At 41.8% G+C, this 15,472-nt stretch overlaps 1 protein-coding gene across 6 annotated transcripts in view; it reads right to left on the bottom strand.

The window, feature by feature from the left end:
• The window catches only part of LOC115355653 (ninjurin-2-like), a 40,021-nt gene that overhangs the window by 4,886 nt on the left and 19,663 nt on the right, over nucleotides 1-15,472 (bottom strand). For all 6 annotated transcript variants that reach the window (XM_030046515.1, XM_030046511.1, XM_030046514.1 and 3 more), the window contains one exon: nucleotides 588-724. In XM_030046515.1, coding sequence (XP_029902375.1) covers nucleotides 588-724 — 137 coding nt within the window. The remainder of the gene's footprint in view (nucleotides 1-587; nucleotides 725-15,472) is intronic.

The following is a 15,472-nucleotide window of genomic DNA, read 5'->3' as shown; positions in this document are numbered from 1 at the left end:
TGCATGACGCTACATCTATTCACTGAGGTAATCACATATGCATTATAAATGTACATACTTTTGCATTCACATAAAGAAATGCAGTGAAATGCCAAAACAAATGATGTGAATGATACATAATGAGTCCCGAGGAGCCAAGATAAGCACATTAGTGTGTTATAACCTTGCCAAACTTTCAAACAAAAAAAAAAGAAAAAAGAAAAAATCAATCACAGTCTATCATAAATAATTTTCCAGACTTTATTTAAACCTCCTATGATCCAGACTGTAATGTTACCTGCAACCCCCATCCATCTCTTGAGCCTCCTTCTTTTAAGGAGGCTTTGCATTGTCTGCTTTTTGAATGAGTTTTCTACTGTTTGAGTGAGTTTTAGGGGCCCCTCACCAGTGAAATCCGTTGAAAAAAAAAAAAATCTTGTGTGGAACGTCAACACTGGCGTTATTAAGCCATAATGAGGCAAAGTGACTACCAGAAATTCTGCATTTGAGTTACACAAAATAATTCCACATGAAATGCTGTAATAGTAGCTGTAACATGTAGACTCATTAATAATAGAGAGAGAGAGAGAGAGAGAGAGAGAGAGTACCTGAATCCAGCTCCCTGTTCAATGACAGTCTTCATGTGTGTGACGTTGGCCAGGAACAGAGCGATGTCCAACATGCCCTCTGCTGCAGTCTTCTTAGTGGCATAAAGGTTCATGTTCAGATTGGAGGCTGAACCTCCCTGAGAGAGAGAGAGAGAGAGAGAGAGAGAGAGAGAGAGACAGAGAGAGAGAAAAGGAATATGAGAGACAGATTATGGGGAAACAGTTGGAAATTAGCTTTGGCTACCACTGACACATTTCCAGCTGTTGCAGATGTTAATTAATGTGTACTGTCCCTGTTCAAATAAAGTCTAAAATAAATAAATAAAATAAATAAACAGATAAAGAGAAAGAGAAAGAGACAAAGATTGGGAGAAAGAAAATTAAACGACTCAAGTCAGTCAGTCTCGCAGGAAAGGAAACAAACTTTTTCTACCTGCTGGTCACAATAACTGGTGCATCTCAAATTTCACTGGCCGCTCTCACTATTTTTCCAGCTGGTAACCATGATGGTAATTACCTGCTGGTTCCAATTCCCAAAAGCTAAAATGGGGCAGCATGTGACCAGTCGCTGGCTGTAATTTCACACCTTGGGGAAATTGTTGATCTTGTCAGGATTGTAGAATAAGGCAAATTGCTCTAAACGACTCTAAGAAAACAGTGAGCAAACTGTTTTTATGTCCAGCAGAGGGCAGCACTGACCATGGATACCACAGTCAGCAGAGGAACATGAAGAAGGAAGAAAAAAAGTGCATTGTGCATATTAAGGCCAAGATTTATTAAAACAATTAGTGAACTAAAAAGTAATCAAAGTCATTGTTAAGACTGGTAATAGGAGCAAGACAGTCTCCTTGCCATGTGGCTTTCTGCATGAACTCAAAGTTTTTACACACATTAAGGGCTTCAGTCAGTTGGGGCCCAAGTCTCTTATTTATAAAATTTACTTTTGCACAGATTTAGTTCCAAAACTGTGATTTATGAGAGAGTTATCTCACTGTCAGAGCCTGCGATTTATATTAATTTTCTCCAGCTCTCTGATATATCAAAGAATAAATCTAATTTCCATAATAACCCGAGTTATGAACCCAATATACATCATTTTAACATTTTTTTTTTCATCACATCAAATGCTGTCTGAACTTCACTCTGTTCCACTGCAGCTGCAGCAGCGATCGGCTGTTTCGCTGTTAGATTCTCGTGCTTAGGAAACAGAAAAATCTTATTTGTTTGTGTGGTTCATTTATCACGATAGCTCCAGCAGCAGCTCACTCTCCAGTGGTTTCAAGCGGTTGTTTTTAGAATGATAAGGAGTTTCACTTTGTTGCACTTGAGAGATTTCAGAAATTGATTCGTACTGTGTGTGTGTGTGTGTGTGTGTGTGTGTGTGTGTGTGTGTGTGTGTGTGTGTGCGTGTGATAGCAATCTGTTAACTCAGTAGAGAGCTATGCTAACGATGTTATCCGCTGTGTGTTATCGCCATACCTGGTCAGCCATGTGGGCTAAAAACACCAATTATAACCTTTGCATAGATGAAATCTCACTGTGTATGTGTGTGTGTGTGTGTGTGTGTGTGTGTGTGTGTGTGTGTGCGTGTTTGAAAGAATCGACAGAGAGAGAGAGAGAGGGCGGAGGCCATACTTAACATCTTTACATAAGGCCATAACAGTGACCTATTTCACGTGAGAGTCAGAAAGAACATTTTCTAAATCTAATCACTGTCCGTCTATAGAGTGTGTACTGCAGACGCACATATTAGATTACTTCACAGCAAGCTATACATTAACGAAGGTAAACTGTCCCCAAATGGATTATTTCACCCCAGGCTGTGTATATTTGTTGTGCAATCTGTTTCTCTCTATAGGCTACAGTACATTTGCTTGCAAAGAGTATATCACATACATAAAAGCACGACTTGTGTAATTGCATATGAGAAACAGACAGAGGCAAGCAGTAATGATGATCTATTACAGGCCACTGTGCATGCAGCCAGCACACCCATGACAAGGACTGCTGCTGAAGTCAGGGTCCTGCAAAATATTTTGGATAAAAATGTCCACCAAATGAGATTGATTATATATTGTTGGGTGTGATTGTCGCATGCAAGGCTTAAAACGAGCAATGTACAGTTGAGGTTGTTCTGTTTTTGCACGGCTCTGCATACAGTAAATCCCATTTGATGCTGGCTTGCTGCAAAGCCTCTCTGCTATGCCTCCAACCCCAAGAGGAGGACATCTCTGCATGATGAAACCAAAAGCCAAACACATCTTGTTCTCACTGCTCTTTCTTTCTTTTCTTTCCTTTTTTTTTTTTTTTTTTTTAAACATTGTTACCCTTTTCGTACTTTAAAGCTACAGTTCACACCCACTTCACCTGAAACACAGGTGAAGTGCTTTTGTCCATGGAGCTCAAACAGGGAAGCAGATTGTGCAACTCTTGCGTAGGTTGTCTGCTTCTCCAAAGCAGATTAAGTCCAATTTATTTAGGGATAATGGACATTAATCAATATGTGTATTTAAAAAAAGAAAGAAAAAAAATGCTAACTTTTGTTCATAGTTCCTGGCCACAATGCTAAAAGCAGTTCCTGTAAAACAATAAAAATGGGAAAAGATTTTAAGAGCCACTGTTCACGCCATTATTTAGTGAAAATCCCAATCCTCGCATGTCCACATTCTGCTCAGCAGGAAGGGAACTGAAGTTGTCTTGTAGTGCAATGACCTGTTGTCCCTCTGGAACCCCCCCAAGCACCCCTGTGGGTTGAGAATGACAGGAGCAGAGAATATAAAAACCTTCATCAAAGGTCACCTGCTCTTTTAAGACTTTAAATAGGAAAAGCTGTGATTTGTATTGTTTTATTGCACAAAATGGCAATATATATCAACAGTTTTATTACTGATGGTAATTATAGCTGCTGTAAGCCATGCCAGAAGCCTGATGTTGTTGTAGTACCTTCCTATTGCCAATAGAGATAAAAAAAAAAAAAAAAAAAATCATAGATCACTTAATGCCTCTTTAAATGCCCCTGATTTTTACAGCCTACGCCTTTGTGTGGACGTTCTTGTTTTTGTGATCGTGTGCTGCGGCTTCGTTTCTTCTTGTGCCAAAAAGGTATAAAAACAAACTCCCATCACTCACTCAAACTCGCTAAAAAGAAGTGACCTAAACCAGACCAGGGTTTAAATAGTACTTGCAAATATTTTTACGGTTTATTTGAAGCTACTTTGTTGCCAGACGACCGAGGTTCACCATCCAGCTAAATATTATGAGTGTTAACATGTTTGCCAGTCAGAGGAAGGCACATGAAAGCTAATATAATATATCTTTCTGTGACTGACAGTTTACCTGAAACAATCTGAACTGCCCTGATATGGAGCTGAGCGGATATAGAAATAGATTAAAATAAATGCTAATACTGTCGGACCCCTAAATGCCACAGGACATCAGGTACTTTAACGCATGTGCTATACAGCTAGTGTTGCAGTACAGTTTGAGCCAAACTGGGTTAATCTCCAAGAAGCCATGAACAGATTCCCAGAACTGTAAGACTGTCAAAACACTATGAACACATGCACTACGGACCACAGCCCTGTGTGTGTGAGTGACTGCGTGTGTGTATGAGAGAGAGAGAGGGATACAGAGAGAGAGAGAGAGAGAGAGAGTGACAGCGAGTGAGCGAGAAAGAGTGTGTATATCTACTGGCCCGCCTCCATTTTTTCTCCTTTGGGGACTCATGTGGTCACACTTTATCAACATCAGCCCTGGGCAGAGCACCAAAACACACACTCACACACACTCAACCCACACACACATGCACACACCACAACGAAAACACTGGAATGGCCTACATACAGTTTTACGGGCCATGTGTGTTCACTCAGCGCGGCGTAATGTCTCTCTAAATGCACGGACTGTACTCTTATCGCGCTTAATCCGCCCTTATATCTTGATTTATTTAAGTGTTCATAAATTATTGTTTCACTCGGTCTTTCAGCAGGCAGGTTGAGCAGCAGGGGCGCCTTATTTACAGCAGCAGAGTGGCTGCAGAAAGCTAGGCAAGGTTACGTACATTTACTCCCAGTAGCTGTGAAGGCTGAGCCACTGAACTCCTTGCTCGAGAGCACCTCAGCAGTTGTTTTTTAGGGATAAGAAACTGCTTCCCACTGTTTTTCTCTGTCAAGTCAGACATCACAATCTTTGCATATTTTCTCAAGTGTTCATTTAAAGGCAGTAATGCAACCCAGAGTTTCCTTTACCATGTTCTTTACCCCCCCTCCGATGGTCATTTTGAACTCACGCTCAGCGGGGTGGGAAACTCTACCAGGTGCAGCCAAGCTTTGGCCGACTGTTGTATGCCAAGATGCACATCATACGAACGTTGGGAATCAGGCGTTTATCATTTCATGCATCTCACCGCTCAGAAATGTACTGGAAATGAACAGATCTCAAGAATCCAGAGGTATAAAGGTTCACATCTTACGGTCATATATTTTTGGCCCAACCCTTGGAGTCGTAAATATGGTTTCAGAAACAGCTGTTTGCTCTTTGCTTTGCTTTGTCTTGTGAACAATTTAGTGCTCTGTTAGTGCTGTGTTGTTTACTTGTCTGGCTTATTTGGGAATGAAACTGGTGTGAAATGGTATTTGAAAACGTCCCAAAAAGTATTAAATTGTATACAGTGGTAGTTTAAGAGAGATAGTTGTTTCTCCACTTTGGAAGTAATGGGGCTTGAAAGAGCGTCCATAACAGCCTCTTTTACGCAGCCTGTTCAGGGCGGGAGTGTTTGTTTCACCGTTGTTAAGCGGAGGTAGTCACAGAGCTGAATCGATGTTCTTTTGCGTGTGTGTGTAAAAGGGAGAGCTGGCAGGACGGGACAGGGGTGTGACGTTTGACGACGTGTTGTGTGTGTGCCAGCTATCACCAGGGGACTTCAAAAGCAGCTACTGTCGAAAATGTCTGCCAACTTGGGAGACCACGACAAGTGTCAAGCAGCAAATTCAGCCTAATGACTCGTCTTCGATATGGGAGAATCTCTGTTTAAGAGGGGTAAATAAATCACGTGTGTTAATGTGCATCCTTCAAAAAAAAATTCAGCTTTGGGTCAACACTCATGTTAGTAAGGCCAGATCCACTTGTAATCATTTTGGAGAACACTGTTTTCATCACAGGGAAGTTGATGGGACAATCTTGGAGGATGTGTTACACTCGTATGTGGCAGCAAAAGCCACAATATTTCTCTGATTCTCCAACAAATCCATATTCAGCCTATAATTTATGGCTTACGTTGTTTTTTGTCTTTGTTTTTATTTGCTTGTTTTTTCCTGAGATAAACTAATGTGCCATAATTGTTATATCACTGCTATTTATCACATTTTTTTGTCATAATTATTTCATTCAGATTCATGTCAGCTTTTAAACCCAGCGTCTTGTATTGCACTAAACCGTGAGCTGAAGGTGTCATTACATCCGTATCATTTGCATGGTACATTGTACACAGTTCACAATATGCAGTGTGCAGCAGTGTTTTCACTCAGTTTGCATCATGGTGTGATCGTCTCCAGGGCAGCCGAGTCGGTCCTGATGCTGCCTCCAGGTCTTATTACACCCTCTACACACTTGCGGCTTAGCAGGAGAGCGTCACACACAGCCGTAGTGTCCTTTGACCGAGGAAACCTCACGATTGGTCTCTGAGTACAGCACACAGATGGATGTCTGAAGTGCTCTGTTTTGCACAGAGACCCTCTTCTTTCCATCGCCTTGTGTGGACCTACGGTATTTATGTAGTGAGCTTTTCGCAGAAATCCAGAAGCCTCGTAAAACACCCATTCCTGAAATGCACTGATCCACAGCCGTGGGCACGGGGCCATATCACATAATGTACACACACCCGCACCCACACCCACACACTCTGTACACATACAACCTGCACATAAAAAATACACAACAAACACACATACGCATATTCAAACATGCATCCATGAACATATAATGGCATCTGTTTGTGTGCACACATACACACAACACTCAAACTGAAAAAGGCACGCCTCCACACCCCCGAGTGTGCCCACACACACACACACACACACACACACACTCACATAACACACCACACACGAGGTCCCCCTTGACCTCCTCACAGGAAGCGCTCCTCCCCTGCACTCCTATTGGTTGGTGTGATAGCCAATAGGAAGACAGAGCCAACAAGGAGTGAAACTTTTTTCCTTTGCTCTGTTTTTATGCAGTTGTTGGTTTTTGTTTCAGTCGCTTATTTTTACTCTCCCTCTCTCTGTTTTGTGTCATCCTCGTTTTTCTTGGGCTTCCACTCCCTATCTGCAAGTGCTTACCTGAAAGCCTGGCTCGGTGTCTTTTATGTAAATGCCAGTAAGGAAGAGGCTGAGATAAGACAGACAGAGAAGTCAGCATGAAAGGAAATGTACAGATTCCCACAGAGAGAGGCACTGGCGGGGAGAACTTGTGTTTTCTCGCGCTGGTTTCCAGACAGCCGTGCTGAGCTACTCCGACTACTGTCTTGCATTAATTTGGCTGTAAATATGCCACACCCTCTCAGTTTTTCTACATCAGTCCTAAAGCAAACTTGAAAGCAGGGAGGCTTTCACAAGAAGCTCCTCCAATTGGGAGGCTGGGTTTGTTCTGATTGGCAGACGTGGTTTCTGAAAGGAGCAATCACAGCCCATCGTTCTGGCAACTTTTAGCATCGGTCTTGTACCTGCATTGTAGTTTTCTGCACCAAATGCAGATTGCGAGATGTCGCTTTCATTCACTTTCATTTACATTTATATGTCATATTTGGACTGGTGACACATTGTGTTTACACTGTGTTGTTAATGCGGCCAAATGCACCTGAATTATTCCAATTTAGACCACATAGTTCCTGTTTTAAAAAAAACCATCTGTGATTCAGAATTCAATTTATTGGTTGGTGCTATTGTTATTTGTCAGTTTAAAAAAATTGTCTGAATTTCCTTTGCCACCTTCAAATGAATAACACTGTGAAGGACGAGAGTAAGGCAGTAAAATAATGTTTACAAGACGCGCGTACAGGTGTGTTTTCTTCTGATCACATGGAAACAACATTATCTGGAGCAGGATTATCAGTTTAGATGCACCTGACCTGCACAGAGCCTCTAAAAATAACCTGATATTTTCTGTTTGTTTGTTTTGGGGGACACAGGTCAGCACGTGAAATGCTGCATCTGAGGTCGTGTGTGTGTGTGTGTGTGTGTGTGTGTGTGTGTGTGTGTGTGTGTGTGTGTGTGTGTGTTGGAAGGGCATGGCAATGAATAGACTGATTATGCAAGGACGGCGAGACAAACAAATACAGAGAGGCCAGGTAACACCAATGTTCAATAGGCCATACTGTATGTAAGAAACACACACACACACACACACACACACACACACACACACACGCAAACACAGAAACTGTGAGTCAAAATACTTATTAGGTGACGTTAGACATGTACAAACAGGGGAGGTGACCCCACACCACCAGCACCTTCACCACCTCCACCACACACACACACACACACACACACACACACACACACAGTGAGTTAAGAGTAGTTGACCCTTGACCTTTGCCTCTTGGCCACCTAGTATCCCGCTGACCGACTGGCCTGTAATTAGCAGAGCTGACATGAGTAAACAACCTGACCCCAAAGCTGTGTGTGTGTGTGTGTGTGTGTGTGTGTGTGTGTGTGTGTGTGTGTGTATGTGTGTCATGTTATCTGTAAAAGAAGGGGTAAGGGTTGATGTAAAATGCCAAATATGCACACATGCACTTCTGATATACTCATGCGTGCCGTGTGCATACAAGTACAAACAAACATGTAGCCTACATTCTCCCTGCTGCGTCATTTGTGTGCAAATGGAGGCAGACAGAGTGGCATTTTAACATCTGAAGCACACACACACACACACACACACACACACACACACACACCGGATACCACCTCTTCCTCCTTTTTATTCCTTCCCTCTCTTGCTGTTTTCTCTCCTCCTCCTCTCCTTTTTACTACTCAACTCACTACTGTTTTGATAGACAGCCACAGAGGGAGACAGTATGACAGAGAAACAAAGTAAACAAATATGTACACACAGATGAGAAATGGCTGAACTGAAAATTGTCCTGATGACAATACTTTCAAGAAAATGACATTTAAGTAAAAGAAAATAGTCGCTATTAAAGTCACAATTACTTGCATGCACTTTATTTTGGTTACAGCACACTTATGGCCGTGTTGTCAAGTTTCAAAACAAACATGAAAAAAAAATATCTTGAAGAAGTCTGCCTGCTCACCTGTACGCTGAAAAATATGCAACATTTTCTGGAAATTGTATTTCAATTGAAATAGTGCACTTAAAACCAGAACCAAATGAATTTTTCTGAGTTTGGTGAACAGACAACAAAGAGATTTTATTCTCCAAAATATGTGTCTATTATTGCTATATTTGCACAATTTTAGCGATAATATGTGTGTATTATTGCTAAAATTGCGTAAATATAGGAAAATACAGAGAAGTGACTGTTGAGAGTCCAAACTTTGCAAGAACAAGAAAAAATGAATAATAGACAGGGTGGAGCAAACAATGAATGTTGCTATCTTTCTTGAAAAATGAAAATAGCATGTGCACTTAGCATTAATATTAGACTTGGCCTGTAGGATGCAGTAATTTCATTTCTCAATAAAACTGGCTTGTTTCTTTAAGCTCTTCACCTTTTCTGAATCACTTTCTACCTCCTGCTATTTTCCACTGTCACTCTCCTTCTTTCATCTGTTTGTCTGTTCTTCCTGTCATCTTCTCCTGCCTCGCTCTCTGATGATCAAAGTGTCATCCTGCTATTAGCCTTTCGAGGCTGAGCTGTTACACAGCAGGGCCGACGCTTCAATACAACACACCCAGCAATTAGGGATGTTTATGGATTCCACACATGTGTGTGTGTGTGTGTGTGTGTCTCAACACATTGTGATATAAGGTCCATTACAGTCAAAAATGTTCAGATTCAAACTGTTTTGCATGTTTCATGTCAGACCCAAGCACATCTGAAGTCTTTGGACAGAAGGCAAAAGTTTCAGAGCAGAGCAGCAGGTCCACTCATCCAATACGACCCCACAGAGAGCCGCCTGGTTTACACATCAATGCTTTAAAATTAGTTTTCAATATTAGAATAATCTGCAGCAAACGGATTATTGTAATGACGTTATTGTTCGATACACACCCACGAGACCGCTGAGATCAGCTGAGTCAAACCTGCTGGTGGTTCATAAAACCAAAACAGAGACCGGGACAGCTGCTTCTGCATTAGAAGCGGACACTTTTTCGGGAATACTTTGGGTGATGGAATTCCTGTGGGATTCCTGTGGGATGGGAGTCAGTTTGACTCTTCATGAGCGTGACCAGGACAAGACATGGAAAAAAGTCCACATGAGCAGGAGAGATGGGAATCAAAACAATAGGCCAATTTTCATATATAAATACGCACTTCTAATATGAATCAACACTTTTCTTGTGAACATAATGCTACTCGTTCTTTTTTATTCTCTCCTGTCTGCTCTGGTGATGGTTTGCTGGTTGGATGCAGCCACCTGACCAATGTGTGACGTGTGTGCATTGACGATCATAGACTGTGTGAGCCAAACTTCAGGCCAAATGGTCTGAATGAGAAACTTTCCAGTGGAGCACAAAGTCAAGTAAGAAAGGGAGGCGAGAACATCAAATCAAAATCATATATTGCCTAATGGGTAGATTATCCCCCCCCTAAAAAGGGAGAGTATTTTTATGGGAATGGGATGGGACAGGAGTGAAAATCCACTTCCGTGTCACCCTCTATTTTGTAACACGTGGCCTCAGACTTTGGAAAAGTCTTGCTTTAACATCTAAGGGCTATTGAATCACTTCAGTCACGTTTGAAAAGAAATTGAAAACTCATCTTCTTTCTGTTGCTTTTGACTAGGTTTTGGTTTGCTTTGTGCTAACGACTATCTCTGCATTTGGTCCTTCTTGTTAACTCTGAATATTTTTGTCTTCTTTCATTTGTGGAGCACATTGTGCTGCACTCATTGTGTGAAATGCAATGTTGGATTTTTTTTTTTTTTTTTTCTTGTCTCATGGGCGAGATGGGTTTTCTAATCTCACCTGCACAGTCTTTCTTAATTCCTCTCTTGTATGGTTACTATTGTGTTAACACCTTAAACCTATTGAAATACACTGAGCTGAATTAAAATGAACATTGTCCTTTTGAGGACAAACTAATATAAGAGAAGTGTGAAACTTTTTTAAAGTGTGAGCTGAAGGCGGCAGGAGTGAGAAAAGCAGACCAGTAAAAACCCACATGAGCTCAGTGACCTTTAACCTTTGATCTTTCAGCCCCGCAGATGCCAGCGGTAAGAGAACGAGCTGGTGTCAACTGGGATACTCACACCCACACACACTGCCACACACACACACACACACACACACAAAGGTAGTGCCAAAAAGTCCAATTTAAAATTACAGAACAAACACTCCTTAAGCAACAAGCTTCTTGCACAAGAGCTGTAATGAGACAGGTTGGTATGTCACTGCACCTCCACCTGCGTGTGTGTGTGTGTGTGTGTGTGTGTGTGTGTGTGTGTGTGTGAGACCACCAGACTCAAACCTCCTCTAACCCCTGCTGTAACCAGTCAGTTGCACAGGACTGCATCAGAGTGCATGTGCATGTGTGCAGGAGCATTTGGACCTCCATCTGCCATCTGGGAGTGTGAGTGAAAGAGCTGCAGTGATCTAATATCAGTTGGCTCTCTGCATTCCTGACCATAACCACATGGTGTAGTTTCCCGTAGCTGTGAGTCAGCCAGCTGGCCCTCCCTGCCTGCAGGGGCCGTCCTATGGGAACTCTTCTATCTAAGGAATCAATACTTTCATCTGCAGATCCCAAGTTTTTAGAGTAGATATTACTGCAAAATAGCATATTTTAAAGTTATACATATAAAAATGTGTTTGTTATTGGCTTACATATTGGCTATCACACGTGGAAAACTGCATACGGTTTTCAAGAATGAAGACAAGAATGCTTATTTTCCCTTGGACCCACATGTGGGTTTGAAATTATATGATGGGTTTGTTGGGTTTGAGGGACCCGAGGTTTTTCAAGGACACCTCAGTGGATAGATGCTTGTGTAAATTATCAGTTCCTGTCAATACAAACAAAAACACCAAAATTATGCAATTATGTGTTTTTGTCACCTGGGTGGAGTGGTGGCTGATGCAGATGCAGCCAATATAGAAGTCCCACTTCCTGCTGTGTGTTTGTTGAACTGACTGTGGTTCAACCCCCACAAGGAGCTGTTTGAAAAAATAAAGCCATATCTTTCAAGCCACTTGCAAAGAGTGATTTTGTAACTAATAAGACCAGAAAAACTTTTTTTTTTAAATATACTGATCTAATAAAGTTGTACTAATTAAAATAGCCTTATAATATGACTTATACTGGACAGATACAGTCTGATTAATTTGTGGTGAAGGCAACCTTACCAGTGGTTTAAGTTGCAGGTCAGAAGTAGTGTGTGTGTGTGTGTGTGTGTGTGTGTGTGTGTTTTCAGTGACGCCAGGCCTGCATGCTGTAAAAGCCTGTTGCATAAGAGGCTGACGTATGCCGCTCACTGTTATTGTATCATCAGGAACACCAAATGCTTGTCAGAGCAGTGTGTGCCAGATGTGCGTGTGTGTGTGTGCATGCATGTGTGTGTGTGTATGTGCGTGTGTCAGATACCTCTCAGTTTCACCATTACGGCCCTGCAGTCAAATCTAACTTTCGTTCTTGTTTATACAAGGACTTATCGTGTGTGTGTGTGTGTGTGTGTGTGTGTGTGTGTGTGTGTGCCAGGTGTATATGTGTGTAAGCCATGGCAGTAGCATGTTCACCATCACTATGCATTCCAACACAAAACCGCCCACGCGGTCATGGCAACTGTGCAAACAGTGCCATAAACAGAGCGGAGTCATCTACAGGTATGACAGCTACAATTAAAGACGAGCATCAGAGATGTTTTCTTTGAATTTAATGACAGAGGATTTCCACCTACAGCTGCAGTTTGAACGTGCAGCTTTGCTTTGTGCTTGACTTTCAGATTCTGTTCTTGCCATCTTAAAGGAACAGTTCATCCAAAATACAAAAAAAAAAAAAAAAAAAAAAAAAAAACAGCATCCATAGATCTATCTATTCAGATGGTTTCTGTCTAATTTAGTGGCAAACAGTATCAATCTGCCTTTAATTCATACTCACTGGGGGCATCTGCAGTTTGCTGTTTTGTTTTTTTTTTCTCAGAAATAGTTCCCAATGAAAATCCCCCCTGAGGGCTGTGGATTATGTCAGGTATCTACAGTATGTCATTGTTTTTCACATGTCAGTTTTTTGACAGTTGTTCCAGGAAAAAAAGAAAAAGAAAAGAAAAAAACAATACCCAACACTTCTACTGTGGTGAAGACTTGCATGTAAAAAAAATTCAATTCATTTCAATTTTACATGAATATGTCTAGAAGTCTATATGACTTCCATCTCTCATTACGGCCCACAGGAGCAAACTAGCTATTAGCTCGCTAACTACTGAGCTAACTACTGAGTCCGCTGAGTAGAAGTGGAGTTGATTAACCCATTTGCCACCCCATCCACCTCCTTATGTGCAATTTGTCGCTTATTTAATATTACACCACAGAGACATTATTTACAGGACCACTAGAGGTCGCTTAGCTTTAAACATAACTATACTTCATCACACGCTGCTTTACAAACGACTCATGAGGACGTTTTTTGACGGAGGACAGTCCAGCATTTTGTAGACTTTTAGCTTTCACGTGTACCACACTGTTGTGGAAAACATACGGAATAGAATAGAATGCATGTGAGTTTAAAGGTAGGGTTCATGACCTGGCTTATAGACACACACACATACACACACACACACACACACACACACACACAGAGCAGATCGTTCGCCCTGCAATTACAACAGGAAACGCATATACACACAGCACGAAGAAGGAGCTCAGCCCACTGCTGCATGATTTATGCTCTTGTAAAATGTGCGGCACGTTGCTGAGTATTTGTCTTCACTCTTTATGACAGAGAGGGGATGTTTGGCCAGTGACAGGCTGACGTTAAAGACTCTTTGTGAGGACCAGGATGGCAAAAATAACTGGAATTCCTTGCGTCTCATTGTGGTGTTTAACCTGTCATGGAGGTACACTCGAGACGTACACCGCGCTGTTTTTAAGGAGACATTGTTTGGAGCCGAAAATATTGCAGATGTCTGTTGTTTTTTTTTTAGAAGGAGCAGGTGAATCCAGGGGAAAGCTGATGACTGTGGGGGTGTATTTTCTCTCTTCCACAGTAAAGTCAAATGAAAAATGTTTTATTTTTTTTTTTCCCAACTTGGCAGCTAATTGTCCATGACAGAATATTCACCAATTGAATAATAGTTTCCAAATTGTTCTATCTATCCTTAAAAAAGTAGTTTAGACTTTTTAGAGATTCCTCACTGTGTAAAGCCCCATCCCTTTCAACAGGAAATACGTAAAAAATCAAGGAAAGAAACAAGACATGTCATGGGTCTGCACCACTGTATGAAATGTAAAATATGCTTGCATTTAGATTTTATTTTATTTCTGCAGTTGTAGCGCAGAATCGGCTGCAGCTTGCAGTCCCCTTTAGAGCAGGTAGGGGTTATACTTCAACGTTTTTGGGACCACTCAATCTTTTCTTCTCCTCTGTCTTGACCTCTCTGACTCTCTTTCCCTCCATTTCTCTCTCCAACTGAGGAAATAAACATTCTTTGCTTCATTCCTGGCTTTCTGCACACACATTGTTTTGGTCTGCCTGGCGCAAAAAGTAAAAAAAGAAAAAAAAAAAACAACAAACAACAACACCTAACCGGAAATTTAAATTCCCATGACCCGCACGCACCGAAAAACAAACACTGTTTCATCCAACAGGGAAAATAAATCATAACTTAAGCACCACACCACACCTGTCACTCAGATTCCTGTGAGGCATGCAACAAGTTGAAAGCCATCGTCTGAAAGCCACTGTGCATGCATATTCATGTGAGTTTTGGCAGTCAACAAAATCAGTTCCCAAGTACCAACCTGGCACTCCAATAAGACACATTATGGCTGTAATTCTGGTATTTGCATGCCGTTCAAGTGAGTGTGTGGTGTGGGAGGCATGAGAAAAAAAATCATTAATCCATCAAAACACCATTTAACCTGTTCGTTATAATCTAGTGACTCATGCACCGCTTACAGGAAAAATCATTGAGACAACACAACCTGCTCAAACACTGCATGCGGTTTGGCATAAAATCTGATCCATTGGCCTGACATGTCAGACGGCAACTGTTTGATCTTCATGCAGCTACGCTTGGAGTGTGTGAATCCCCAATAAAGCAGATTCAAGCGGGCGGCTGGTAGAACTGGGAGTAGCAGATGAGCGCTGTGTCTCTGGGTTTGTTATGAAATGTATGCCCTTGCGTTTTAGGGTTGCACCCTGAGGGCTGCAGGTGTGGCGTAATGACTAGGAAAAACTTCTTACATAGAAAAGCGACACTTAAAAACATGTTTTTTTTTCCTGACTTGACCTGGTGGCTCCCGGTGATGAAGAGGTGATAAAGATGAGGGGGAGGTGAAGGGAACACAAAGTCAGGGTGGAAACCTGTCCTGTTAGCCGCATCCAGCCTGTCACTCTCTCTTTCTCAGATGGTGTTTTGACTCATACGTGCCAGGGATGTTTAGAGGAAAAATCCCCCTCAGGCCTGCAGTGTTTCAGGCCTCTGCTATGTGTGGCATCGCAGGACATTCCTCCTTTTTCCTGTCTTTGATGGCTCAGCCTTCCTCAC

This window comes from Myripristis murdjan, chromosome 23 (genome assembly GCF_902150065.1).
Source record: "Myripristis murdjan chromosome 23, fMyrMur1.1, whole genome shotgun sequence".
Lineage (NCBI taxonomy): Eukaryota > Metazoa > Chordata > Actinopteri > Holocentriformes > Holocentridae > Myripristis > Myripristis murdjan.
The sequence above is the reverse complement of the archived record's forward strand: the minus strand, read 5'-3'. Positions and strand labels throughout refer to the sequence as shown.